Raw genomic sequence first — 27,969 nt, 5'->3', positions numbered from 1 at the left:
CCCAGGGATCCCGCATCCCTGCGTTCGGTACGGTGTGGCGCGGCTCGGCTCGGCTTCGCGCTCCGGGATGGAGCTGGGGTCGCTGCGGGTGCTGACGGTGCTGCTGTGCCTTACTCCCGGTAAGTCGTCGGGGAGCCGTCGGGCAGCCGTCGGGCAGCCGTCGGGCAGGGCTGTGCTCGGGTCCGGATGCGCCACCGGCGCAGTCCCGGTGAGCGGGTGGCGGTCCCCGGTTTCCTGAGGGCTGTCGGGGCAGGCAGAGCGGCTCGGTGCGGCATCACCTCCTGCTCGCTGGGATCCTGCCGCTTCCCAGAGCTGAGCAGAGCTTAGCTGAAGAAAAGCAGTCATCAGTCCGCCCGTGAGGATGCCGGCGGCTGCAGCACGGGATACCCCGGGGTTCCCCGGGAGATAGCGGGATAAAGGGGGAAAGCTCTACTCCGGTCTTGCTGTCTCGTTACTCGCCCCATCTAACTGCGCTGTGCCGGCCGGGCTGGGTGCTCGCCGTGATGCGGAGCTGCTCGCGGCACGACGGAGTGCTTGGCAGATGGGAAGGCTCTGCCCATGCCCTTCACCTGCCTAAGAGCAGCGCTGGCACCGGCATGTGTCCCTCGGACAGGTGGTCCGGGGCGAGCTGCTAGCAGCAGGTTTGTGTCACACTGCTTGGGAAGAAAGGGGAAAGCAGTATAAAGAAAAGTGATGCTGAGCTCCTGGGATCTGAGATTTGTGCCAAAATGTGTAAAGTAGTTTTTCACATAATTCATTGATCAACAGTATCAAAGAGTACGAGCGTATTCAGTTTATCATGAGAGAAGCTTGTAATCCCTTTCCCCAGGGAGTGAGGTCATCAGATGTAGGTTCACTTTATTTCAATGTTCCACATCCTCTTGTTAGACCTTGAAGTTGGCAGCGCAAGGAAACAGGAACTCCACCCTGGCCGGCTGAATTGTCGTGCTCTGCAGCCAGCTCCTGACCATCTGCCTGGCTTTCCTGTTATGACAGAGTTTTTGACCTTTCTGTGATGTGTGAAAAGTCATTATTTACCTTTCACTGTTAAGTAGATGATGTGAAGGTGTGTGCTTAAAGCATAGCACGTATTCTTTCCTACAATGCTGTTCTGGTCGAGTAGCATTTCTTTTTGTTATTGTATTTGTCTGAGGGCTGTTTTTTTATATCAGTTTTTGCAGGTTTGTTTATTTCTATGGATCAGCCAACCCTTAGCATCCAAAAAAGTGTTCTCACCATAACCACAAATGACACTTTGAACATTACTTGCAGGTAAGGGCCAATCTGTACATTCATTTTGATAGGGGTGATTTATGCAGTGAGTTTTTGGACAGAGTTTCAGGTGGTTCTGTCTCTCCCCCAATAGTGCTCATTTCCCCCCTTTCCTTTGCACCCGTCATCTGATTTTTCCCTGGCAAAGTTTTGAAACAATCTCTAAACTTGCAGCAAGGAAAGACTGCTGAAGAAAAGCACATCAGCAGGGCAGCCAAAGCAAAGCAGGCGTAGGATGGCGTGGGAGGGAGCTGGGTGCTCTGTGACAGATTCGGTGCAACTTTGTTCTCAAGTAGCTTCCTTTGGGATACGAGCAACGTGTCAATTTATGTGAATTTATCCTGATGCTTCATAAGGTGGGATGAAAGCAGTTCTCTAGGGATCCTGCAGAGATTAGCACTTACCCCTTTTGAATGTTTGCCTTCCAGTGGTCAGAGAGCCGTGTTCTGGTCCTGGCCCAATAACCAGAGCAGTGCTGAGAAGCGCCTTGCTGTGACGGGCTGCAGTGATGGCCCTTTCTGCAAGACCCTCACCCTCCTCAGAGTCATAGGCAATGACACCGGGGACTACAGGTGCCTTTATGGAGACAGCCAGGCAGCTACAACCATTTATGTCTACGTTCAAGGTAAGTTCTCACGTGGCTTGTTTTATAAGCTCATTTTTTGACTGATTCCAAAAAGGGTGCTGCCATTGGGGGAGCTAGTGTTGCATGTCACTGCTTTCAACTGGTATTTCCTGTAATACTTATGCAAGAAAAGTCACACTGGGGTAAATCAGATTTGTGTCGGCACGCAGACTGTGGTGGCAGGAAGCTGTTCTCCAAAGTGTGTACTGCTGTCGATAAATGTTTTGAGAATAATGATACTGTCAACCTGGGGGGCTGTCAAAACATGTTCTTCCTTTTTAGTCTCATTGCTTAAGTGTTTAACCAAGTAGAAAAGAACAAAACTGACTTGAGATAAAATAAATAGGGAAAGATAATTTTAAAAAAATTTCCTTGGTAATCACACGACTAATTGTATCCTCTTACCAACTGAATATTCTTCTAGATTACCGATCTCCATTTGTGACTTCAGTTGGTGATCAGCTTGGCATTGTGTATATCACTAAGAATAAAACTGTGGTAGTACCATGCCTTGGAACTGTGTCAAATCTCAATGTATCTCTGCATGCGGTAAGGAAAAAGCTTATTATTATTTTGAGAGTTAATTGAAATCACTGTGATGTAAATATTTTGCATGAGGTATAAATGTGTTTCTTGAAAACATCCCTTGTTGGGAACTTTGCAGCCTGTGGTGAGTGCTGTGACTGTGTGTCACCATGGTCCTGTGCTTCGGAAGTGTGGGGTGATTGCCCACAAAGGGAGAAGTGCCTGAGCTGAGATGCTAAAACTGGCTTCTGGCTGATATGGAAGATGTTGCACTTGAAAATTCAAAGTTGTTTGCTTTTGAAACCTGACGATGCATTTTGTCACTATTTCAAACAGAAATATCCAGAAAAGGTATTTGTTCCTGATGGTAAATCAATTTCGTGGGATAATAAAAAAGGCTTCACTATACCCAGTCATCTAATCAACTACGCAGGCATGGTCTTCTGCGAAGCTAAAATAGATAATGAGAGCTACCAGTCTGTGATATACATAGTCGCAGTTGTAGGTAAGCCCAAGTTTTTTCTGTATAGCTGATGTTATTTTGCTTCTACAGCATGCTGACACAATTATATTTGATTGGGCCATAGGTTACTCAATACTGACGATGTAGCTAATGCAAAATGGATGTTGTGATAAGCATTACTTTTCTGTTAAATACAATGCATTGTGTTCTTTCTAGTTGATCACTGGGTTAAAGGCTTCTATTTTTAGTTTAATATAGATGCCAGGCATTTTTCTTCCCAACAATGCAAGCCTTTCTTCCCCACATCACTCCCTTCTGTACTTAATTTTCTTATCTAGGATCCAAGTCATTGTTGAAGGGAACTAGAGGCAGGCACCCATCAGCAGCAGATGGAAAGAAATTGCTCTGAGGTGTACTGAGGGAATGGGGGATCGGAAGGTCGTATGAGGAGTTGGGTTGTCTTGTCTCACTTCAGGCTGACATCCTCACAAGGGAATTTGTGCTCTCTTGGTGTATGCTGTCAGTTGTTCAGCAAAGTCCAGAAATGCTGTAGCACTGTGTTGGACAGCAGGATTTGCCCTTGTGCTGTTATAATGTGATGGCTACTCATCAAATTTCTTCTCTCCTCATTTGGAGCTGTTCCCTTTCCATGCTGAGATGCAGGACATAGGTGCTCAGATTTAGTGCTGCGTTTGTGGGGGCTGCCTGGCTTCTAGCCACCTGGGGGTGAGTGGACCTCACTTGCCACTCTCTGGAAAAGACCATGTAGGCCACCATCTCCTGCTTGCACCCAACACCCGGGAGGATCTGAACAAGCACATACATCCTGTTGTGACACTGTCTTACATGGTTCTCACGTCACATGTGGGAAATGCTTGGGACTAGCAGATCCCCTTCCCTCCAGGCTCCTTTGCACGCTAGTCATCGTGCTATGCTGGAGCATTGAGGTGCCTCTTTGTAGCAGTGGGTTTGGTGGGAGTTTTCATTAATTCAGCTGGGAAAGTTGGTACTGAGTGCTGTAACCCAATGTGTGCCTTTTTCTTCCTCCAGGTTATCGGATTTATGATCTAACAATGAACCCACACTACCAAGTTGAGCTGGCAGTAGGAGAAAAACTAGTTCTCAATTGTACTGTAAGGACAGAGCTGAATGTGGGAATTGATTTTAAGTGGGACTACCCTTCCATCAAGGTAAAATCATATTAAGTGAAAGGTGCAGCAGAATTTAGTTTTGTTACAGTGTTACTCTGCATTTAGGAATGTTCACAAGACAGCTGATAATACAGAAAGAAAATGCTTGTATTTATGGGTGTGAGGAAGAATAAATTGAAATTCCCAAACACTTGTGTCTTCTATTGCAGGAAAAGCGTGCAACCATAAGAGATTTAAAAACCACTGCAGGAGAAATAAAGACGTTTGTAAGCACTCTTACCATTGACAGTGTGAACTTAAGTGACAAAGGTCGATACACATGTGCAGCATCCAGTGGTCGCATGAACATGAAGAACAGCAGCTACTTCATAATCCATGGTACAGCATCTTCCACTTCAGTTCTGTTGGTTGTTCTGGCTTTGGGGTGGATAAATGGGACACAGGAGGCATCATGGTAATGAACTGAATGATGGAAAAGAACCAAAGTGCAGCTGCAGCTGCTCTCTTGCACCCATTACCATGTTCTTGAGTAGTTTTGTACCACAAGCTTATATGTTTTTAAAGAATAATTAATTGTTACTGAAAGCTGTAAAATCCCATAGGAAAATGGATACTTAACTAAGGTAAACCCCTCGTGCTCTTCTGTGTAGGATCTCAAGGTCCTACAAAGCTGGCTTTGCACAGATGATGTTGTGTAAGAGCTACCTGTTCTCATGCCAGGTGAATGTAAGCGAGGTTCTGGTGGCTCTGTAGGACAAGATTCTAGGTCAGCTTAAATGAAGCTAGGCAAAGAAAACTTTTGGCTTCCAAGTTACGAGGAACTGAATCAAACTGGTCTGGTCATACAGATACAATGCAAATGAAACAACTTTGACTACCTGTATAGATAAGTATGAGGCCACATTCTTACAGCCTTCTTTTTCAAGCCCCTCTTGAGCACAGCCATAGTGACTCCACTGGCTTACTTCTAGAAAAAACAGAAATTGCCAGCATGAGAATGGCCCTTTTTTATCACTCAGTCAAACAAAGGACTTTGTATCTCAAAGGAGGTTGGTTTTCCTGTATTCTGTTTTCAGAGGCCATACAAATATATAAACATTCAAAATTACTCTGTAGCATAGTGCTTCAAGATACTCTTAACTTTCTCTTAGATTTTTTTCTATTTCTCTTGAGGAGCCAAAACTGGATCATTTGTTATTCTGAGCACAGTAGATACCAAATTGATAAAGTCTTAGCCAAGAAGCTTGTTGTTGTTTTAGTCTGAATGCAAATTTAAAGTAGTAAAGCATTTCATAGTATTCTGCAACTGCAGAGTTTCAAGTAGATAAATTCAGCTTCTTCTCAAGTGTGTAATGATGACATTGTAGTTTTAAACACTCTTTTTTTCCTAGAATGAGTCCGTCAAGCCAGTTTTACACTATATATATAGAAATACTGAGAAGGCTAAAAAGGGGATGCTATGCAGCTGAGCACTGCCCAGAATTGCTCCTTTTGCAACATCACAGTGGCTCAATAGACCACGGGGTCTGAACGTTGGCATGCTGAGGTCCCTTTGGTCTCTGCTTCTCCAAGCTCCCTGGGAGGAAACTGGTCAATTCCTCTGTGCAAGGGAAAGGACTTGGTTTTTGTGCTTCTTCAGAATTTAGAGATTACTGTGCTTTTACAGTGCCTTCCTGTCACCAGCCTCTGGTCATCTAGAGTTAGATGTTAACCCAAGCAGAGACCACTGACAACTTTTGCCTCTGCAGAAAAACCTCTGTATTTTTTATCTTTTTTTTTTTTTTTTTTTTTCAGAAAGTCCTTTTATTCATCTAGAGAAAATGGAGAATGTGGTTGAGATGAAGTTAGGTGATACAGTCAGTATTCCTGTGAAGTTTAAAGGATATCCTTCTCCTGAGGCAAAATGGTAAGAATCTGGACAAAATGAGTTTGAAAAGCTGAGCTATGGTTGGTTGAGGCAAATCTCTAAAGTATTCAGAGCACTGTGTTTTTTTCTGTAGGTACAAAAATGGAAAAGTCATGAATGCAAATCATACAATTAAGCTTGGCTACACATTAGTAATCACTGAAGCAACTGAGAAGGATGCTGGGAATTACACTGTTGTCCTTACGAACCCTACCAACAAGATGCAGAGGAAGCATACATTCACCCTGCTTGTGAATGGTAAGTGATGTGCAGGGATTCCACCCTGCCATGTGTAGACATCATGTGTTACTGTTCTTCGGATTAATTTCACATCTGAGCTATGAAGCCTTAAGCAGGGGTGGGGGCTTAGATCAGAGTACTTTATGCTTAGCTGGGGTGATGCAAGGCTGGGCTGTCTCTCTTGGGCCCTGCCCTAGGATGTTCTGGTAGAGGCTCCTGTTGTTGTTGTGGTGCTACATGGTGGGTGTGTTTTTGTTTTCTGCGTATTATTTCTTTGCCTGTGTGTCCTGTCCTTTTCCTGTCCTCCTTGCTCCCCGGTGCCTCCCCCACTCCGCTCCATCCTGACCCTGGTCTGCTTCGCCCATCCTTCCTCCTCTATGCCAGCTGTCCCTCATCTTCTGCCCTGCCCTGCACAGCCGCCCTCCTCCTCTTCCTCCCCTCTGCTTCCCAGGAAACAGCCTTTCTCCTGTGCTTTGAAAACAGCAGGTCTTGGAAAGGGCAGTGAGGTTAAATTCTGGAGTGTAACAAACCTTTAATAGCTGGGGATAGGGGCAGGACCTCAAGGGCTACCTTCTAAACATGAGCGTAGTGAAGGGAGATCTCAATGGAGATAATGAGCATTGCATCTTGAGATCCTGATCCTCAAGGCATTGGGCAGGTTCAACACTTTCCAGTGCATATTGTTCCTTGGAGAAGCTCTGCTCTGCACTCAGATGTCCCCAGCTTCTATAGGGACAAAGTGACATGGAGTGTGTGTACAGAGTGCCATTGGGAAGCCTTGAGGGAGGTGTAATTTCTTGCTCTCTCCTCCAGTACCCCCCCAGATTGGTGAGAATGCGCTGATGGCCCCTGTTGACTCCTACAAGTATGGCTCAACACAGGCACTCACCTGTACCATCTATGCCGTCCCACCGCCTGCCGCTGTCCTGTGGTACTGGCAGCTGGAGGAAGAGTGCACCTTCAGCCCCCAGTGAGTAGCAGTGGTGGGGCCAGATGCTCATCGTGGTTTTGCTTTGTGTCTGGGCTTTGAGGTGAGCTCAGCTGAGCTGGGCTGGTGGTTTGGGGCCTCGCTATGCTATGCGTGCTGGACAGAGAGTGGTGGACACTGAAGGGTTCCACTCTAGGATTTGGTTTTGCTCCCTCTTAAGTCATGAGAGAGTTTCTGCTGATGGCACCTGTAGGCCTCAAAATGACTTCAGTTGCCAACAAACAAGATTGTTGTACTCAGTAGGCACTCAGGCTCTGCTGACTCATGGGCAGGGAGTTGAGAGACAAGGGCCACCTATGGTGAGGAGCTGTCAATGCTGGATTGTTACCTTCAAGCCTTCCTCAAGGGCATCTTGACCCATGATGGGTTTCAAATACAGCTATTTTTGTGCCCCCCACCCCTGTCAGCTCTCCCATTGGGCTCAGTCCCAAACACAGGAAACTTGCTGTTTATGCTAATTGCAGACCTTTGTGGTTGTTTTTTTTTTCTCCTTATGCTCAAGTGCTGAGTGTGACAGTGCACTTTATCTGTGTGAAAGTGTATCTCAAAGGAAGTGCACTGATTGATGTTGGGGAAAGATAGAGAGAGTGCCTGACTGAGATTCATGCAGCTTCCCTTATCTGGGCCTGCCACAAGCCCAGATTTCCTTTTAAAAAAAAAAAAAAAAGTCAAGGAAAAAAAAAGCATTCTTCTTTCCTGTTGTTGTTTTTAAAGTGATTTCCACAAGTTTCTTCCTTTGGTGCCTGGTTGCTTCCTACACAATGGCCACTGTCCTCAAGAAATTCTTGTAGGGAGTTCAGTGATTTCTATGTCTCTCTGTCTTCCTTTGAACTAAATTAACTCGAATCTTGCATTTATGAATGGAGGTTTGTTCCCAGAATAGCCACTTCCCTCCAAGCATCCTGATGGAGCTGACACAGGCAGATTAATTAGGGAATTCACCTTTCAGCTTGGGGGCTTGTTATTTTACAAAGCACAAAGGTTTCAGAAGGTTATGGGGTTCAATTTAATAGAAATATTTCAAGAAACATACTTTTTCCCTCCGAAATGTAGGCTGTAGCCAATGATCCATGTGGTTTGTTGATTGGCATCTTCATGTTACAGAGAAAACAGAAAAACACACTAGGAAGGGGCTAATGTTTCCTGTGAGCTAATACATCTCTTTTCTTCTTGTTTTAGAAAAGTTCGCCTGGGAGCCAGTCCATATGCATGCAGAAAATGGAAAGTGATCTCAGAGAGAAAGGGTGGGAATCAGGTTGAAATCAAACAGCGAGTTGTTACTATTGCTGGGAAAACAAAGGTGAGCAGAATTTTTTTTCTGTTGGTTGGGAATGACTAGCCCTGCTCAGCAGTCCACATATCAGAAGTATATCACTAGAGATGAGAGTCTTAACCTAGTGTTAAACTGGAGGATCTGGTCTCTTGTCATATAAACTCCTATTGAAGCTAATAGGTAGAGATGGACACTTATGTCTTTAGATAATCTCCCCAAAGTGAATCTTCATTGTGAAGCTTGCTTACATTTCATTACTTCTCTTTTAGGGGTATGAATTAGGTGAGTTAATTTTGTCAGTTAACAAAGAAAAGCTAGGAAAACTGAAGAGCAGAAAAGCAGCGGGTCCGGTATTTATGGGCATGAACACCGTAGCCTGCTTTTCGTTGTTTTCTTTTATCTGATTGTCATGCACTTATGCATGTGAAATCAATAAGGGACCGAATAGCCACTATGCTATGGAGGGTGTTTCAGTTTGCATAGCAATTTGCTGAGCTATTGTGGTGGTCAGACTCATGCAGGAACCTTAACACTGATGTGGTATGAAATTTCTTGTTTGTTCTCTTGTAGACTGTGAGCACCCTTGTGATTCAAGCAGCAAATGTATCTGCTTTGTACAGATGTATGGCTACTAACAGAGCTGGATCAAGCGAAAGAGTTATCTCCTTTCACGTGACCAGTAAGTATACCTTTCTGAGGAGTCATGTTAAATTAATGTTATTTTGTATTTCTCACTACTTAGATGTGCTTCTGCACTATGATCTGATTCCTGTCTTTCGTAAATCCTTTAATCTTACTGAAGGTTTTCCTAAAGTGGTTTTTAAAGTCACCAACTAACTTCAACCAAGACATTAGTTCTGCTGGCGTCAGTGGACTGGGTCCCATGAAAATAATACAAAGTGGGCACTAATATCCAGAGAGTGATTGCTGCTGGCTTTTTGCAGTCTTTTGGAAGAGTTAGAGAGAAATTTGTGTAGTTTCACAAAAGGAGTAATATGATATCATATTACAAAAGCTACGGCTAAAATTTTCAAAACTGATGGCAAAGAGCTTCTGTCTTTTTGAAAATTTGTTCCCATGTTCATGTGAAATAATATTTAAATCCATATCAAAAAAGAAGCTATAAGATAATGCTAAGAATCATCATTGCTTGCCGGAAGTTTCTGTAGGAAGAGGAACTGTAAGAAAGATATTGAGACCCTGGAACGTGTTCAAAGGAGGGCAACAAAGCTGGTGAGGGGTCTGGAATACAGGCCATATGAGGAGAGGCTGAAGGAGCTGTGAATGTTCAGCCTGGAGAAGAGGAGGTTCAGGGGAGACCTCATTGCTCTCTATAACTTCCTGAAGGGAGGTTGTAGTGAGCTGGGGGTCGGCCTCTTCTCTCGTGTCATTAGTGATAGGACCAGGGGGAATGGCTTCAAGCTACGGCAGGGGAGATTCAGGCTGGACATTAGGAAGTATTACTTTTCAGAAAGGGTGGTCAGGCACTGGAATGGACTGCCCAGGGAGGTGGTGGAGTCACCGACCCTGGGGGTGTTCAAGGAAAAACTGGATGTTGTGTTGAGGGACATGGTTTAGTAGGAGCTATTGGGAATAGGTGAACGGTTGGACTGGGTGATCTTTTAGGTCTTTTCCAACCTTGGTGATTCTATGATTCTATGATTCTAATTAGACAAGCCTGTCTTTCATCCATATAAATACATTGCTTTTAATGAGATTGTGCTCCTTACCTAAGTGATTAATTGATTTTTCAGTGATTGTTCATTTATTTAATAATAGACAAGATGAGGATAATGCTATGTTTGTAAAAAGGCTTTTCAAGTTCATTTGACAACAAAATATACAACCCGATAGGAATTTATTTCCTTTTTATTATTCTTAATGTGCAGGAGGTCTTGAAATTAATCTCCAGCCTCGGAATCAACTGACAGAGAAGGATAACACGTCCTTACAGTGCACAGCTGATAAATTCACATTTGAGAAGCTATCGTGGTACAAACTCAGTGCTCACGCCTCACAGACACCCTTTGGAGGGCTGCCCATGCCCGTTTGCAAGAACCTTGATGCTCTTCAGAAGCTGAATGCAACTATTTCAAATACCAATGGTGAAAATGTCACCTTAGAACTCATCCTCCGTAACATCTCCCTCCAGGATGGAGGCGACTATGTTTGCATTGCTCAGGACAAAAAGGCTAAAACACAGCACTGCCTGGTGAAGCACCTCACTGTTCAAGGTATGGGTCTCTTGCTGTGAGCTATGATGAGGGGCTGCAGAAGAAAACAACTCCAAGAGCACAAGGTTTTGGTGTCTGCCTGCCTTGTGTATGTGCGTTCAATTTATTAAGTAGATTTAGACTATCTGTTGTAAACAAAGGGCATGTTAGTTGGAGATGCTGATATCTGCTGAATGCAGGTCTGGGTCTTATCCAGATAGAAAGGACTGACCACTTCATCTGTACAAGTGAGGAAAACACTGACTGTAGCACTGAGCTCTTGCAAGGTGATAAATTTTGCTTTTGCACAAATGATGACATGTATTTAGATTAATAACTTCTCAGTTTTACTTTTCCCAACACTTGTTTCTCTACAGTTATAAGTGCCTGTGTGTATTTATGGCATTAGTGCTACTGCATTTTGTCACTGAATCTTGGGTCAGAAGTACCGTCTATAATTTAAAACTGTCATGAAGTAGCACTGGAATTCAGGTGCAAGCAGTAAAAGCTAGTAATCAATTAGCTTTTCACACAAATAATGATGACTTTGTTTCAGGGCCTAGATGTCTGGTCTCATTAAGCAACTGTGGCGTTGATTCAGGAAAATACCTACATATGTTTATTGGCTGTCTTAAATGAATGCCTGATGGACAGACAATGTCAGCATTCTCATAATGAGCCAGACACAGAAGTGGGAGGGAAGCAATTTCTCACCTATCCCTCTTTGCATTGCAGCCCAAGTAGTTACAAATTAAATGATCTAAAGCTGCTAAAATTTTCTTAGATACTATGATCGTTTTGCATCATGTGGAAGATTAACTATGATTTTAATTTGAACTCTGCAGCTATTGATTTTATTGAAAAAATTGAGACTTCATTTCTAAGTCAAATGTGTAGAGCATCATCAACAGCTGTTTCTGTAAAAATAGATGCTTTTTTAAACTTTCATTGACCTAATCTTGTTTCCATACCAACAGAGCCCATGGCACCCACACTTGTGGGAAATTTGGAAAATCAAACAACAAACATTGGTGAAACCATAGAAGTGTCATGCACAGTAAATGGCATTCCTCCTCCAAACATCACATGGTTTAAAAATAGTGAAATGCTTTTTGAAGATTCAGGTGAGGAACTTTTCTTTTGTTACGGATTTTCTGTCACTCAGGAGCTTTGATTCCTAGGGTTAACTGTTAATTTTCATTTCAGAAAGCTTCATTTTGCGTTGTTATCACAAACCAACATAAAAACAACCAAATTAAGTATGATCTTTTTTTTTTTCTAGGTATTGTTTTGAAAGATGGGAACAAAACACTAACAATACGTAGAGTGAGGAAAGAAGATGGTGGTCTGTACACCTGCCTTGCCTGCAATGTTCTTGGATGCAAAAAAGCAGAGGCTTTTTTTTCAGTGCAAGGTCAGTATCTGTTTATTTTCAGTTTGTGCATGAACTTGTTATGATCACTGAAATAGGAAAAAGGGTGAAGTCTTTGTGCACTCTATTGTGTCTGCTGTCCCATTTCACTGATAGGAACAGGTAGTGTTTTTGGGTTAGAAAACTCCAGGCTTCGTCCACCAAGATCTGAAAGTGTTTGTGAGGCCCATTTCTCATTTGCATCAGTCCTATTGTAGCCCACCAAAATGCAGCTTGCAATAGGAAATAATAAAACCTAACAAGAGGTTAGTCTCCAGTTTGAGTAACTGGAACTATGATGGACTTTGCACCAAGGGTTAGGATTCTGCAAGTAGAAAACTTCAAGTAAAAAACTCATTGTTTTTGATACTGGTATATTTATGAAAAGTAGTTACTGAATAATTCACTAATCTCTGTCTTATAAGTTAGGATGATTGTCTTCCTATTATGTTAAGGTAATTAAAGCACTATCCTGTATTTTCATAGCTCTCGTTAGGATATTAAGATGAATTAAGAGCAATAACATTTATGTGGGATGTTATCTGCAGATGTTAATTTCAGCTGAGTTGGTAAATGTAGTTGGGGCATGATTTAAAGGTCTGTAAAAGTTGGAAATCTGTGTATTGCATACTGTTTCTCTTCAAGTAATGTACAGTGCAGTTGGGATTATGAGGTGAAGTGTGCTACTGTGTAGGAAAATGAGCGTGGTGCAAGGTGTGACACACAAGACCATGATGTGTGGAATGAGTGCTGAAGAAAAGAGAGCTACTGCTGTACATAATCAGATATTCAAGTATTGTTATAAGTCCTCATTTTCATGTGTTGCTATAAAACCTCATTTTTTATGACCCAGCTGAAGCATGTCTAGAGACAAGAGGGAGAGTGCTCCCTAGGTCATTCTCAGTACTTTATTTACTTTTTCTTAACACATAATTTTTCATTCGGGGTATTCTGAAACAACCATTTATTTTTAAAATATGAAGTTTCGCTTTATATTGGTTGCTAAATATCCAGATTCTGCCCATGGAACAAAGCTGGTGCTAAGAAATTGTGTGGCGTTTAAAACCACTCTGAAATAAGCATAATATTCTAACATTAAACCCAAGCTTTTTGTTTCATTTTGCTTTCGTTCCCTTGCTCCATGTTGTGCTTTTAAAATGAACCTTTAGAACAAGAACCTCCATTCTGTGATTTAATGAATGAACAAAACCAATACACTTCCAGCTATCACTCAGATATTCATTTATTTCTTCCCAGGCGCTGAAGAGAAAACAAATCTGGAGCTCATTATCCTTGTTGGCACTGCAGTCATTGCCATGTTCTTCTGGTTGCTTCTTGTAATCATCCTTCGGACCGTTAAGCGGGTAATGAAAAAATTCTTGTACTGTCCTATCAGCACTGGTCTTGCATGACAAATGAAAGCTGACTTGAATCCTTTTGTGTTGTTTCTTTCCATTGTTCTTAAATCAACAGACACATTTTTTTCTCTCCATGCTGTAACATTCTTGCCTGGAACTGAGGGCACAGAAATTTGTTTTTAATTGAACAGGCCTTCATGAGAAAAAAAGTTCTTCAGCTGTTTTTGTTTATTAAAAAAAAAAGTGCAGTAATTAATGATGATCAAACTCCCAGTGACATTGTGTAGGGGAATGGTAGCCAGGCATTTCTGGGAAACAGCAGAACGCTTCAGAGTGACAAACTGGTACTTTGCACATCTCCACCAAAAAACCTATGCATTTAACAACTAATGCCATTTTCCAGGCCAATGGAGGTGACATGAAGACTGGGTACTTGTCAATCATCATGGATCCTGATGAAGTCCCCATAGATGAGCACTGCGAGCGGCTTCCATATGATGCCAGCAAGTGGGAGTTTCCCAGAGACCGACTGAAACTAGGTGTGTTTTCCCTGCACTGGCCATTATGTGACCCTGCAGCCAGCCCTGCTCCAGGATTGGCTTCAGGGTGGGTGGTGGGACTGCCCTGATGCACAGCCAGCAGGAGCAGGGAGCGTTCCAGGGTCCCATAGGATATAATACAGCCTCTCCCTGCTGTCAGTCCTCTGTTAATTTCTCATATAGAAGTTCTGTTTGCCATTTATTCTGTGTCTTTTGACCACTGTACCAGGGAAATGAATCAGTCTGTTCTTCTCACTTCAAGGTAAACCTCTTGGGCGTGGAGCTTTTGGCCAAGTCATAGAAGCTGATGCCTTTGGGATTGACAAAACTGCTACCTGCAGAACTGTGGCAGTCAAAATGCTTAAAGGTAAAAAAGATAACTAAGACTTCACCTTGAATGCTGAATATATGGGTATTGCCAATCCTGTAACAGCAGGGATGAAAATGAACCAAAAACAATCAAAGCATTCATATCAATAATGTATTAAAATTTATCTTATCAGTTGGTGTAAAATACCTTTATCAATAATTGGAGTAATGCAACTGTGGTTTTCTAGCCATTGCTTTTTAGACTTACCCACATTAATATGATAAACTTGCACCAGCAAGCAATTTTCAAACGTCTATATTTGACTGGGTGGCTTTCTGCAGAATTCAGACATGTTCCAAAATTGGGGAGAAGTTTTGGGAAGCTGGGACAACAAAATAGGATGCAGGGAATTCAGGGGCTGTATCCCACCCTCTGCTGTGATAGAGGTGGATGGGAAAGCTGACAGGCTTCTGACAGTACAGTGTGAGCAGTTGCACAGTTTCTAGCTCTAGTCAGCTGTATGGGCTGGCTGCTAGGGTCAAATGGCAGAGTACAGGTTGTTCAAAAGCTATGTGGGGAAAAAAAGGTATTTGACAATATATGTTTGTGTCTCTGGTCTAATATGCTGTCCTTGGCAAATTTTGTTCAAAAGCAAAGCAAAACCAACCTTGTAATGCATATGGTTAGTTTCCATCAATGTCCTACAGCAAAGCTGATCCAGGATGCCAGCCAACAAGACTTCTCACTAAATGGGCTAGAAAAATAATGGTAGAGGAGATAGAGGAGAGGAGAACCTTTCTGTTATGCTCCTGATTTGCATTGTTTTACCTCTGCAGAGGGTGCAACCCACAGTGAGCACAGAGCACTTATGTCTGAGCTGAAGATCCTCATTCACATTGGTCATCATCTCAATGTCGTCAATTTACTTGGAGCCTGCACAAAGCCAGGAGGTGAGTAACTTCTCAGGGAGTGGGAAAGTACTAACAAAACCCCTATTTCTGCCATTTCTACTGCCGAGAATGTTGAGTTGCAAAATTAAGGTTTGAAGAAATTACCTTTTTTTTAAAAAAAAAATTCCTGGTAAATGTAGCAGATCCAGAGATGGAATAAGAGCTCAAAGTCTTCTGTAGTATGTACAGCTCCATCCCTTGTTCATTTTTGCAAAGCCTTCAACACCCCTGTTCTCTCACTTCACTTTTCAGTACCTCATATCCACTTTCACAGTGGATGCTTTGCATATAATGGGCTCTGGATCTAAGTCTAATAGGAGATTTCACAAGTTGGTCTTTTTGTTTCCACTGGCTACAGTGCAACTGCAAGTAATGGCTTCCCTGCTTGGCTTTGGACAGGGAGTGGGTGCATCTGTGTGTGAGTGGGAGCGGAGATTGCATTTTGAAGTCCAGCTCTGGGTGGATGAACCTATTTGACTTTATAATCTAGGACAGATGTTTCATTTAGCAAATTCAGCAGTGAATGCTAATTTGGAAGAAATTCAGTGTGGAGTAGGTCGGTAATAATTTTTCAGGAAAGCTGAACTGTTGACTTACTGTGTGATTAGAATTTAATTTGCAAAGTTCTGTGAAAAAGTGCAGTAGTTGAAGGAAACATAATACATGAATATTTCTTTCTTTGTTTATCAAATAACAAAATTGATATGTGCAATATTTGGAACTTAGGGTGAAAATCTGTCATTGAAATAAATGCTTATATGAGCATAAATTACCACATTTTGATTGTAGATTAAAGCATCTATATTTGAAATTGAGTTTCTGATTTAAGTTGTTAGAACTTAAACTACCTAGACAAAAACTAGATGATCATAAATGCCTCTTCCTACCTAAACCCTGCTATGATTCTGTGATTATATGATTCTATAATATATAATATATAATTCCAAGTAATTGCTTTGTATGTTATGCAGGTCCACTCATGGTGATTGTGGAATACTGCAAGTTTGGAAACCTCTCAGCATATCTACGGAGCAAGAGGGGTGAATTTGTCCCGTACAAGGTGCAGTATAATGGTCGATTTGGTGTTTTTTCTCCATACACAATTTTTCTGTTTCTTGGGGAGAATGTCATGGCAGTTCTTGTGGATGCTGGCTATTCAGTGCTTCTCATGGGAATGAGAGATGACAAAGACATCAGAGGTCATCTGGTCTTTCCCCTGGCCCCTGAAATGTTGCTATTTTGTTATTGTTAGCTTGAAATGTGCAAAGGAACTGGGCTTCCAGTATTTCCCTTGGCAGATTGTTCTACACTTGGCTGTATCTGTCAGGAAGTTTTTTTCTGATTATCAGCCTGAATTTTTTCCTTTCTTAGTTAGGCTCCAGACCACCTTAAATAACTGCACTCCCTGCTTAGTATATATATCCATCACATCCATAGATATCTTTTATCGCGTAATCCTTTCCACTTTCCCCTTGCCTCATTGCTGAGCCAGATTACCCGTATTTTGTGCTGTTAATCATGTTGTATAAATGATATATCCCTTGAGTTTTTGCTGAGGTTTTCACCTCCCAAATCATTTGGAAAGGAGAACTCTCATCGCAACACTTCATATTTGCATCCTGCTTTAAAGGAGAGGGAGGATGGAGGTTGGCATTTTCAAGGTCATTTCTGGAAACCTTTGTAAGGAAGTCTGACGCAGGATCCATCCACTCTGAGGGTCAGATGCCAGCTGAACAGCATGGCTGTAGATGTCCAGTACTGAAGAGCATGTCTGGGACTCTAAACTTTTTTAACCACAGCCAAGAGAAAGGCCGCTCAGTGCTCTGCAGCGCTGATAGACCTGTTCTTCAGCCTTCTTGCAGTGCTGTGTTTAGATCAGAGCTCCTTTAATCTGTTTGTCAGTTCTCCAGAGGGTTATTTTTCTTCATCCTTGGAGTCATTGTTTACTATTTCATATTGGCAAAGGCAGCTTGCTGTATCCTTTTGCGAGGTAAAAAAGATAAATATCTAAGGGAACTTGAGGAAAGAGGCAAGGTTTCACAAGAGTGATGACCCTTGCTCACCAAAGTGATGGGGATAGGAATCAGCAACAAGAAAATGCAGCACTGCCATGGGAGCAAAGTAACCAGACCGAACCAGACTGAGAAAACGAAACTGTAGTGGAGGAAGACAGCAGGTGTGGATCTTATCCAGGGTAATTTGAAGGGTCTGTGGAAGAAGGTAATAAATCAGATTTTGAGGGCAGCTAGGGTTTTGGCATGGCTGTAGAAGCTTAGTCAAAGGGCCTTTGCAGCAACAGAAATTAATGCAATAGAGATGCTCTACAGTTTGTGCGGAGATTCAGCAGCACATTTGCTTTGTGATTTGTGGGGACCAGGGACTTGGTAGGAGGCTGTGAAAACCAGATTCCTGAGACCTGTAAGAGCAGGTTTTCTCTAAACAGTGTAGAGGTGGCAGTGAGGGGCAGCTGGGAGGCCATGGGAGCAGGCCACTGTGGTGCTGTGAGGGGATACTCATGACGTGCACTATAGAGAACTTTGTTGCCTGTCCTGGTGAAGTTTCTGATATACTTTCTGTTTCTGATTTCTCACTCTTTCTCTGTCCTTTCTAGACTAAAAGTGCCAGGTTTCGGCAAGGTAAGGAGAACTACATTGGAGACATCTCCACGGACCTGAAGCAACGGTTGGACAGCATCACGAGCAGCCAGAGCTCCGCAAGCTCCGGGTTTGTGGAAGAGCGGTCCCTGAGCGATGTGGAAGAGGAGGACGGTAGGATATGTCTTCTTCTAGTTTTGGAACAGCTCTCATTGGTAGAGGCTGATAAGGGGTATCAGGGACGGGGTGTTTTCCAGAAATCCCTCAAAGCTGTGTGCAAAATATTTCTTGGATGACCAAAGTTGTTGAGCTGTGGATCACTGTAGTTCAACATCTCAGACCCCTCAGCCCATTCCCATTCCAGGATAGAAAAGAAGCATTTTTACTGCACTGCGTTCTGAACATCTGCCTGTTTAGTATCCCAGTGTCTTCAGAAAAGATCAAGGGACACAACCTCCAAAGGCAGCATAGAGAGGATGCGTCTGAAAACTAAATGAATTTCCTCAATGTTTACCCTGAAGTTAAATACCATGAAAAACCATCTGCTTTGGTGCTTATTCACAGAGAAGTTGGTTTGCCTTCCCTATGCGCAGGTGGTCCACCAGGAACAGGAAACCTAAATTTTCCGCTCATTCAAAGCCTCCCTTGGTTATACATACTCTCTGCAACAGCTTCACATTTACCATGTTCTCCTTTGGCAGCAATAGTACAGAACACTCAGTGCTGCCCAAATGTTTCAGAGAGCACTGACTTCAGCAAGTAGTGGGATCAGACCGCTCAGGAGGGAAGCCATAGCTCAACTGTGTCTCAACTGATACTGAAAATCATGTAATGCAAAGTCTGCACTTCATTATGCATTTCTGCACCATTTTGGACCTTTTCAGACATCTCTGGAGTGACTTTATGAGTTGAAGTGTTGTAGAAGTGTCTAGGCCTAAAGAAGGCCTTGAGATGAGGGTTTTAGCCAGCAAGTTGTAGTTTGTGGCGTTTCTTCTAAAAGGTTTAAGGTTTCTTTTAAAAATTTAGAACTCTACAAGGAACTTGAAATATTTCTATCAGCAGGAGCTAAGTGCTGAAGTATCTTCGTTAGATACTTAATTATGTTATTTCTCAGGGTCACTAGAAATGAGGTTAGGTTTCTTCTACCTGAAATTAGCAGTGCTTTTTGCCAAACTTGAGTCTTTCCCCCTGTATATATTACTCCCCCATAAGGACTAGGTGGCGCTTCTCATCGGTTTCCAAAGTCATCTGCTGAAACCATAGCAGGCCTTTCCTGTCCTAGGAGTTAGTGAGCTAGAATTTTTGGTAGTGTTTCTTTTGTGATTTTTTCACAAATCTTTCTACTGGTGAGAACTCTGCAAGTAAGCAAGGAAGTCTGGGGTAAAACTCATCATCTAAAAGTTAAATTTGCACAGGTCTGGTTTGGTTGCTAGTGTTGATTATACAGCCAAAAAAGAAGGGCTTGATTTGCTCTTTCAGTTTACAGTGACATGAAATTAAGATGAACATTTACCTACAAAGCAGTCATGGGTAAATTAGTGACAAAGGGCATGCTTGACTGTTGTCTGATTCTTTGCAGCTGGTTCTGAAGACCTTTGCAAGAACCCTTTGACCATGGAGGACCTCATCTGTTATAGCTTCCAGGTGGCGAGAGGAATGGAGTTCTTGGCTTCACGCAAAGTAAGGAACTTCTCAGGAAGAATGGCATGTTATTTATTTGACTGTAGGAAATAGTGCTGTAGGTCTGTAGAAGGAAACAGTGTGTTCATCTTTGGACTGGCAGTCATCCACAACATTTTCTTTTTGCCCTAAGAGATATCCAAATCATAAATATTACGAAGTGAAACAGCCCATGTGTTTATTGACACAAATGTTAGTGACCTGTGTAAGGTTTGTGGGTCACTGAGTCATAGAAGAATGATTAAGTAGTTGGTGGAAGGAAACTGGCATATGAGGATGACTGAAGGAATTCAAGACAAATCCCTGGAAAACGGCTCTAAGCTAGAGTAAAAGATCTTGCTCTGAGGAAGTTGCCTGTGATTTGTACATTAGGATTGGAAGGACAGTGCCAGGAGAGAGGATGCTCATCTATGAAAATTTGTGGATGTCTCTTTGATGAGTCTCTTAGCAAACAATGCCCTGGGGACTAACAGCACCTCAATTGCACTTTAGCTTTATATAAGTCCATCTCTTTGATTTGATCCTAAATAAATATAGTGCATGTTTCAAAGGATACAAATGCCAGTAAGAGTGAGGAATTGATTTCAGTGTTATAGAAACAAAGTTACTTAGAAATGAGGAAAGGAAATAGAAGAAGGGAATGTAACACTGCTCTAGGTGTGCAATGCAGACATCAGAGCCTTTTCTACAAAAAGTTTTTTTATATACTTTTATACATCCTGGTTGGTACGTATATGTAAAATTATGCCTTTCCTTAATCTGTATTTCTAGTCCATTCTAAAAGCAAATCTGCAGTCACTTGCAGAACATAGCTTTTTTTGTTTTTAGCTATCGAGGCTTGAATTTTAAAGTCCTTGGGTTCTTGGTTAAGTTCTCATTCTGCATAGGTAAAAACACAGACTTTTCTTTCTCCAAGCATGTTAGTTTGTGTTGGAATCTAATTGGCATTTTAGAATAGTGTATTTTTCAGAGAGAGAATGGAATATAGAGATTTTAGTGAACTTCAGAAAATCTAAAGATAATCAGATCTGAACCTGCTTTGTGTCAGCTTCTTGGGATAAATAATTAGATAACTTCAAAGGACCTCTTTGCGTAGTGGATAAACAGATGTATGTTTGGACTTGGAAATACAAGTATTCCTGAGCCAAATCAGTTGTGACCATCAAAAAAGCACTTTAAATCAGTAACTGTTAATGCTGAGGTTTCTTTTTCTTGAGAGGTTTTAAGAATTATCTGCCCTTTGAGGGTAGGAGAGCACATATGTGAAAGAGATCAGCCCCACGGTCAGAGCAGTGACAACAGGCAGCGCTTGAAGTTGTTTACTTCTCTTTGCAGTGCATCCACAGGGACCTGGCTGCTCGTAATATCCTCTTGTCAGACAATAACGTGGTCAAAATCTGTGATTTTGGCTTGGCTCGAGACATCTACAAAGACCCAGATTACGTCAGAAAAGGAGATGTAAGTTTCAGACTCTCTATTTGAGAGAGAGTTAATGTGAAGTCAGAACTCAAACCCTTAAACAGGTGTTTAGAAAATCAGTTTTTAATGAGCAGTGATGTATACATGTTTTTAAATTAAATGTTTTCAGGCTAGGCTACCACTAAAATGGATGGCACCAGAAACCATTTTTGACAGAGTATATACCATTCAGAGCGATGTATGGTCATTTGGAGTTCTGCTGTGGGAAATATTTTCATTAGGTGAGTCACTTTAATTTCACTGACCATCTTAAAATCTACACAACAGTCTGTTGAAGAAAATAGTCAAAATGTTCTTGGATTCCCTTCAGTATTTTTTACTTCTTGAAGATTTCCTGTTTATTTTCTCCTTCAAAGTGAAATACTCAAATTTCTTTAAAATGCAAATGTTAACGTGGACTTAAATGCATCTTCTTGCGATTTCAGTATGTGATTATGTGCCTCATTTACTCATTCACTTGCTTCTGCCATTGTAAATATAATTTGTTTGCACATCCAAATGTACTGAAGTACCTTATTAACTCAGGCCACAATGAATTATATATTAGAAAATTAATTCCAGAAATTAAGAATCTAATGCATTAAAATTACCATTGCTGTCATTTTAGGTGCATCACCATACCCTGGAGTGAAAATTGATGAGGAATTTTGCAGAAGACTGAAGGAAGGAACAAGAATGAGAGCACCAGACTATACAACACCGGAAATGTAAGAAACCATAATTTCAGCTGCCAGAGTTATCCCACAGTAAAGGCTGGTGTTTAAGAAAGTAGTAGGTTCTGTTTTCTTTATGCTGGTATTTCACTGGGCTTGTCCTTCTAGGTACCAAACTATGTTGGATTGCTGGCACGGAGATCCTAAGCAGAGACCAACTTTTTCTGAGCTAGTGGAGCACTTGGGGAATTTATTGCAAGCCAACGTCCGTCAGGTATGTGAAATCTTCTAAACTTACTAAAATTACTAAAATTACCAACCAAACCCATCTGTCTCACTAGCTACCATAAAATGCCACGGATGAGTACTAGAGCTGTGGGAGAACCCATTCTTCCACTTCTCCTAGCCAGCAGCTGGAACAACTGGCAGAGAAGAATGATTGGGTAGAGGGAAAATATCACTGAAATCTGTCAAGATGACCGAAATGCACATTGCCTGGCCAGCAAGGGTTTCTCATGTTGCCACTGGTATTGCTACTTTGCTGTTGTGTATGTAATAATACGTAATAATTCAAAAGAAATGAATGAAAAACAAATTAGAAAAGAGTTGTAATCTATTAAAGGACTTGTTATGGGACTATAAATGGATATACAGTACCAAAGAATGCATAGTCTCATTTTCACATTTAAGAGCAGAAATTTAAGCAAATAGAAGAAAATTTTTAAAATGTTAGCCTAACTTATTCATATCAATTGAGATGCTGAAGTAAATATATACATATATAGAAAAGTTACTGTTTTTGCAATCTGTATTTCATTCCTTTTTTGTTGACTTCTTATGCATAATTTAGTCCTTATATGCTGTAGTCCTATCTCATCTTCAATTTAAGGTTGTTTTTTTTTTCAGATTCATGCACTTCATGTTATTGGGATTCAAAAATTACTAAAAATTATGTTTTTTATTTCAAAGATATCAAGAAAAAATTCAATTTACACATATTTTGTAGTACATCATATAAACTTCTCATTTTTTTAGTAAGAAACAACTTGGCAGTAGATCTTTACATTTTCTTTTTTTTTTTTTTAGTGTATCTGCTCCTACAGAGGCAATATAGTTCTCACAATTCAATAAAACAGCCAACATATCTCTCCTGGTCTGATGCATTCTCCATGTATGTGTGTGAAACTGTGTTTCTCTGTAGCACTTTTCATTTTTGTATTTTTTTCGCTGCATTCTACAGGATGGTAAAGACTACGTTGTCCTTCCTTTGTCAGTATCGCTGAATATGGAAGAGGATTCGGGCCTCTCTCTCCCAACTTCACCTGCTTCCTGTAAGGAGGAAGAGGAAGTCTGTGATCCTAAATTCCACTATGACAACACAGCAGGAATTAGGTATTTTATATGATCGACATCCTACTGGGCCTCTGGGCAGTTTTTGTTCATGCTGGGGGCAGGGAAAATGAAAGGAAGAGACTTCAGCTGCTCTGGTCCATATTTAACCTCCTCCATAGGGATATAAATGAATCTGTAGAGTTTCAGTAGGCCAAACCTGTTTCTTACCTCCCCCAAATGCTAATGATAGATCTTTAGATTTCATTCTCATTCAAAAAAAAAAAAAAAAAAAAAAAAAAAAGCAAGAGTATTGAAGAGCATTGTTAGTTTTTAAGAAATAGAACAAAGTTGTACTGACCCAAATCAGGTGTGCTCAAGCTCTGGTATTGCAGCACCCTCAAATATGAACAGTAATAGATCTACTACTAAGACTTGTTGGACTGGATGATCTTTTTTAACCTTGGCTGGAATCCTGCCTGGCCTGAATCCTCCTGAATTGGAATGTTGGTAAATAGCTCACGAACTGAGAGCTAAGGGGAACGTGAGGCAAACAGTATTGTCACTGGGATTATTGTCACTGCTTACGTCTGTTGTGCTGCAGGAGCATCCACAGTAGACCTGTAGAGATAGTTGTTGGATGTCATAGCAGGGGTTAGTCCCCCAGTAATGAATTTATAGTAATTATAAAAGCACTTAAGTAGGGGCTTATGCTGGATCTTGTGAGAACTTTGGGCATGGGGCCTTTGTGGAGGTTTCATTCCATAGTATGTAAGGGAGAATGTCATTTTCTCATCAAATGCTGCTTAAGAGCAAATGGAGCAGCTTAGATTCTGAATGTCCTGGGGTGCTTGCTGCAGTGTAGGAAGAAAGAGGGCAGGACACGGATCCAACCACCAGCGGAGAGAAGGACTCTGCTGGCAGGTTTCATGTGGTTTCCTTAAGGTGCTGTCTGAGCCTCTCTTCCTCACTGTTTGTGTTACACTCATCAAAGACAGACAGGGTTCCCAGTAACCTGGGGTACTGCAGGATCACATTTCTGTGTGGTCCTGGAAAAAACTAAGTAGTCACAGTGCATTTCATACCTCAGCTGAACTGAGGATCCTAGAGCTGAACCCTAAGCCCTATGTTTAAATAGTGTTGCACTCCAAAATACAAACTTTTAAAATACCTGAATTGTGATTTAACACTGAAAATGTTACACTTATTTTCCACTTCTGACACTTCTTACATGGCTGTTCCTGGTCCCTACTTCTTGTTATGAACAGATGTAAAATCTCTCCATCAAACTTTTGAAGAGACTTATCATCTCTTTTTCTACAGTGTGACAGAATTAATGAGAAAGCACTTGTGGAAACTGTGCTAGGAGAAGCAAAATGGGGAACATAAGACTTGTATTGAGTCTTTGTTCTTCTGTTATTTGAAAAAGAATTTTGTAGACATGGCTCTTACTGTTCACATAGTAGAGAAGATTGATCTGTTCAATAATGTCTCTTTCACTCTCCACAAAAATAATAGCTTTGAGTAGCAAACTTCGAATCAAAGCTGGAGGAGGAGAGGCAAGCATAGGGAAAATCGAGAATATTGAAGAATACTTGAAGCAAATTAAAATCGACAGGAGACTGGCAGGATTTGACGTAACTAAAGTCAAAGTTGGGAAATGGGATGAGTATTGCTTCCACCTTTGCAAGGTATATGCAGATTTCTATTCTCAATCCATAGTGCCCAGAGTGTTTTTCTCCATAAGGTGTTAGGAACATAAATTGGAGCTATTTAACTGAGACAGCATTCATTTTATTCCAGATTCACTTAGAGAGAAGGCTGTTGTGTTTGCTTTATTAGTACCTCCATGAAACTGCAGTTTTTCTATTTGTTATTTTTTGGTCCGTATTTTTTATGGATGTCATCCTGACCAGAGGGCTTCTTTTGGAGAAGAGCCTTCAGGAGAGATGCAGCCCTGCCTTAGCCGATCCCCATGGTTTAAGGGCGTCAGTCTGCTGAGTCTGCTGTTGTTGTCCTGAGTCCAGGCAGGGGTCCCAGAAGTTCAACCCAAAGAAAGAGACACATGTCTTTGTTCCAGGCTCCTCTGTTTATTATACTTCTGAGCAAAGCTTGCAGGAAGTGAAGCCCTCCAGCGTAACTGAGGAAAGGAGCTGTTTTCTCAAATCTGTTTCTTAGAATTTGTTCAGAGATCAAGGTTGTCAGGAGCAGAAGGTCAGAAACTTGTCACTTGTTAGGCAGTTTGTCCTTTTCAATAAATGGATATTTTGAGGTTTGCAAAACATGTTTTGACAAAAGGATTAATTTCTCTGTAGAGAGATAAAAGGATTCTGATATCACTGTGCTGTTTTCAGCCAAGTTGTGGATAGTGGACACAGAGTGATTGTTTTTGTTTTCTTTTCAGTCAGTACCGACAAGGTAGCAAAAGAAAAAGCCGACCTGTGAGTGTGAAAACTTTTGAAGATATCCCATTGGTAACCACTGTAAAAGTTGTTCAGGAGGTGAGACTGTCTGCTCTTTGCATGTCTTTTCCTTTTATTGAGAAGTGTGTTTATTTTTTAAATTTTTTTAAAACCCTTTCCATTTAATGCATTTTCACCATTTTTACAGGAAAACCAGACAGACAGTGGGATGGTTCTTGCATCTGAAGAGCTGAAGACACTGGAAGAGCAAGATAAACAAGTCAAAATACCCTTCAGGTAAGGTTCAGGTTGCAAATAGGATTGAATAAGAATTTTTTCTTGCAGAAATTCAGAGCACTGATAGGTTTGTAGATTTTATTAAAATACAAAATTTTTCTTACTGTTTTTTTTAAAACCACACAAATAAAAGTTGTTTATTCTATGTCTGGTCATCTGCATTTGGTACCAAGAGAAGGAAGATAGCACAACATAGAAGGGACTTGTATTTACCAGCTGCAAAAGCATCAACCACCCCTTGAAGGAACTGAGCCAGTACACACAACTGGGATGACAAAGAGCTCTTATTTTTGTTATTCTTTCTTTCTTTCTTCTGAAACCAGCGCTCAAGTTTTCAGGATGTACCTGGGTGTATTTTCAGAGCATTGTACAGGGATTCGATTGTGCAGTTCACAGGAAATACAGTGGCATTCATCTGACTTATGCTTTCTGAGAGCTTCTCAGAGGAATTATTTTGTATAAACAAAGGTGTATAGCAGTTACAACTGCACTGTGGCTGTATTGTACAAAACATATCAAAGTTTTGTCTCATCTACAGTTGCAATCCAACTCCCTACTATCATAAAATTAAATATTTTCCATTCATTAGGGTTAGTTAGGACATATAAAAAGATCTCTCCTTATAATCAAACACACGTTTAAAAGGGCTTAAAGCCAGCTTTGTTGAATTGACTGCTTTGCTTTTATTGTTGCTGTGATGTGAAGCAGTTGCCCACAGGAGTCACCCACTTGTCCTCCGGAAGACAAATCTGTTTCTCTCTGACTTGACCTATCTGGTCTTTTTGCAGCACACTAGCCCCCAGCAAGAGCAATGAGTCTGTCATGTCCGAGGCATCCAACCAGACAAGTGGCTACCAGTCGGGGTACCACTCAGATGACATGGACACCATGGTCTGTTCCAGTGAGGACACTGAACTTTTGTGTGCCCAGGAGGCCTCCCCCGTGTTGCCTCGTGCGCACGGCCTGGCATATGACAGCCCTGCACCTATGGCGTCCCCACCACTCTAAGCCAAAACCGGTGGCTCCAGATCCCCTGGGATGTGCCTTCCTTGCCTTGGCTGGTGGTATTCACATTTGGTGTGTACAGAGACTGCGGCTGTGGGCCTAGGGAAAGACATTTATTTTTTCAGGAAGAAGATACAGAAGCATCTTGCAGCCCAAAGGCAGTGCCAGGCTGTGGGGTGCTATCCTCCAGAGACACTTGTGGCTGAGGACACGAAGCTGTGGTTGTGGTGTGTGGGTGCAGTGCCAACTCTATGGCAGAAGCAGCGTGATGGCTTTTAGGACCTTGGTGACAGGCTGAGCCCAACACGGACAGTGGCATGGCATTCAGCTCAACTGTTTGTAATTGTACGAAATAAAGACACATCCTTGCTCTCTTGTTTTTCCCGGCTGGACTCCAGGAAGGAAACAGCACAGCGCTGGCTTCTTGTTTCTCAGAGTTATCCCGTGCCTGCACCTCCGCAAACAAAAAAGGGAACCTCCAGCTCAAGGCTCTAACACTCACCAATAGCCTAAGGCTAAACATAGGCTGGGCTAAATATAGGTGGGGGAGGTGATCTCTATCCTTTGTGGAGAAAGATGTTGCTGTACTAAACCTCGTGATCTCCATTTCCTTGGTGAAGATGTACTTGTTGAGATTAATGAGGAGGAGCAGTGTGATGATGGAACACGGGGTGCATGGGGCACATCTACCATGGTGATGTCTCTGCCCACACCCTCCCCAGCACCCTCAGCCCTTGACAGGCACCTGATCACCTGTGAGCTAGTCAGAAGTGCTGCAGAAAATTCCCCTCTGAACTGCCCCTGGGGCAGAGGTAGAGAGGGAGGGTTAATTTACATTGGGACCATAGACAGCCCTGTGGTCTTGATGGGTTATCCAAAAGGCACTCTGCCTTCTCTTCTCATCTCTCTTCCCCAGGTATAAGTCACATCTGTCATTGACAAACCAGAAGTTTGTTTACACCAGCAGAGATTGTGATTTATGTAGTCTTGGGAATTTGTGACTGGTTTCATGGCAGCTCCAATCTTCTCCAAATGGTGAGATTGTAGATGTTGGACAACTTCTTACTGTGCTCTTGTAGTCCCAGAGCTCTACTGATAGACACAATGCAGACTTTTAAAATGTAAAGCTATTTCTACTGAGTTCTTTTTTGTATTTTTATACTGTTGGGTTGTTTTGTTTGTTTGTTCTTACTATTAAGTCAGATGCTGGGAACCATGAATATAAGGCATATACAGTATTTATAGCCTCCTTATGTAGAAATAAATGTAATATATTAAAATATAAATATATATATTATATAATGGA

The 27,969-nt window shown here is 41.7% G+C and overlaps 1 protein-coding gene across 2 annotated transcripts; it reads left to right on the top strand.

The window, feature by feature from the left end:
- KDR (kinase insert domain receptor) lies at window positions 1-27,969 on the top strand. Of its 2 annotated transcripts, XM_052682893.1 has the most exons (30): window positions 1-119; window positions 1,173-1,272; window positions 1,701-1,897; window positions 2,322-2,446; window positions 2,759-2,927; window positions 3,936-4,075; window positions 4,246-4,414; window positions 5,831-5,942; window positions 6,037-6,200; window positions 6,996-7,152; window positions 8,350-8,470; window positions 9,014-9,122; window positions 10,333-10,677; window positions 11,634-11,780; window positions 11,939-12,070; window positions 13,325-13,431; window positions 13,829-13,964; window positions 14,227-14,331; window positions 15,111-15,224; window positions 16,196-16,284; window positions 17,836-17,992; window positions 19,398-19,498; window positions 20,834-20,956; window positions 21,087-21,198; window positions 21,585-21,684; window positions 21,799-21,904; window positions 22,871-23,022; window positions 25,364-25,460; window positions 25,570-25,658; window positions 26,447-27,969. In XM_052682893.1, exons 1-30 carry the CDS (start codon window positions 68-70, stop codon window positions 26,664-26,666), a joined length of 4,047 nt encoding a protein of 1,348 aa, XP_052538853.1. In that variant the 5' UTR covers window positions 1-67; the 3' UTR covers window positions 26,667-27,969. The 2 variants fall into 2 exon arrangements, with proteins under 2 accessions (XP_052538853.1, XP_052538854.1); XM_052682894.1 differs by lacking the exons at window positions 22,871-23,022; window positions 25,364-25,460; window positions 25,570-25,658; window positions 26,447-27,969 and adding an exon at window positions 22,717-22,825.

This window comes from Tympanuchus pallidicinctus, unplaced genomic scaffold (genome assembly GCF_026119805.1).
Source record: "Tympanuchus pallidicinctus isolate F22 unplaced genomic scaffold, pur_lepc_1.0 scaffold2, whole genome shotgun sequence".
NCBI lineage: Eukaryota > Metazoa > Chordata > Aves > Galliformes > Phasianidae > Tympanuchus > Tympanuchus pallidicinctus.
This window is presented reverse-complemented; position numbering and strand designations above follow the sequence as displayed.

Coding starts and splice junctions, on each gene's coding strand:
- KDR (XM_052682893.1), top strand. CDS start 68: ATGGAGCTGGGGTCGCTGCGGGTGCTGACGGTGCTGCTGTGCCTTACT. Junction 5,943..6,036: donor CCTTCTCCTGAGGCAAAATG/GTAAGAATCTGG, acceptor TTTTTTCTGTAG/GTACAAAAATGGAAAAGTCA. Junction 8,471..9,013: donor CTATTGCTGGGAAAACAAAG/GTGAGCAGAATT, acceptor GTTCTCTTGTAG/ACTGTGAGCACCCTTGTGAT.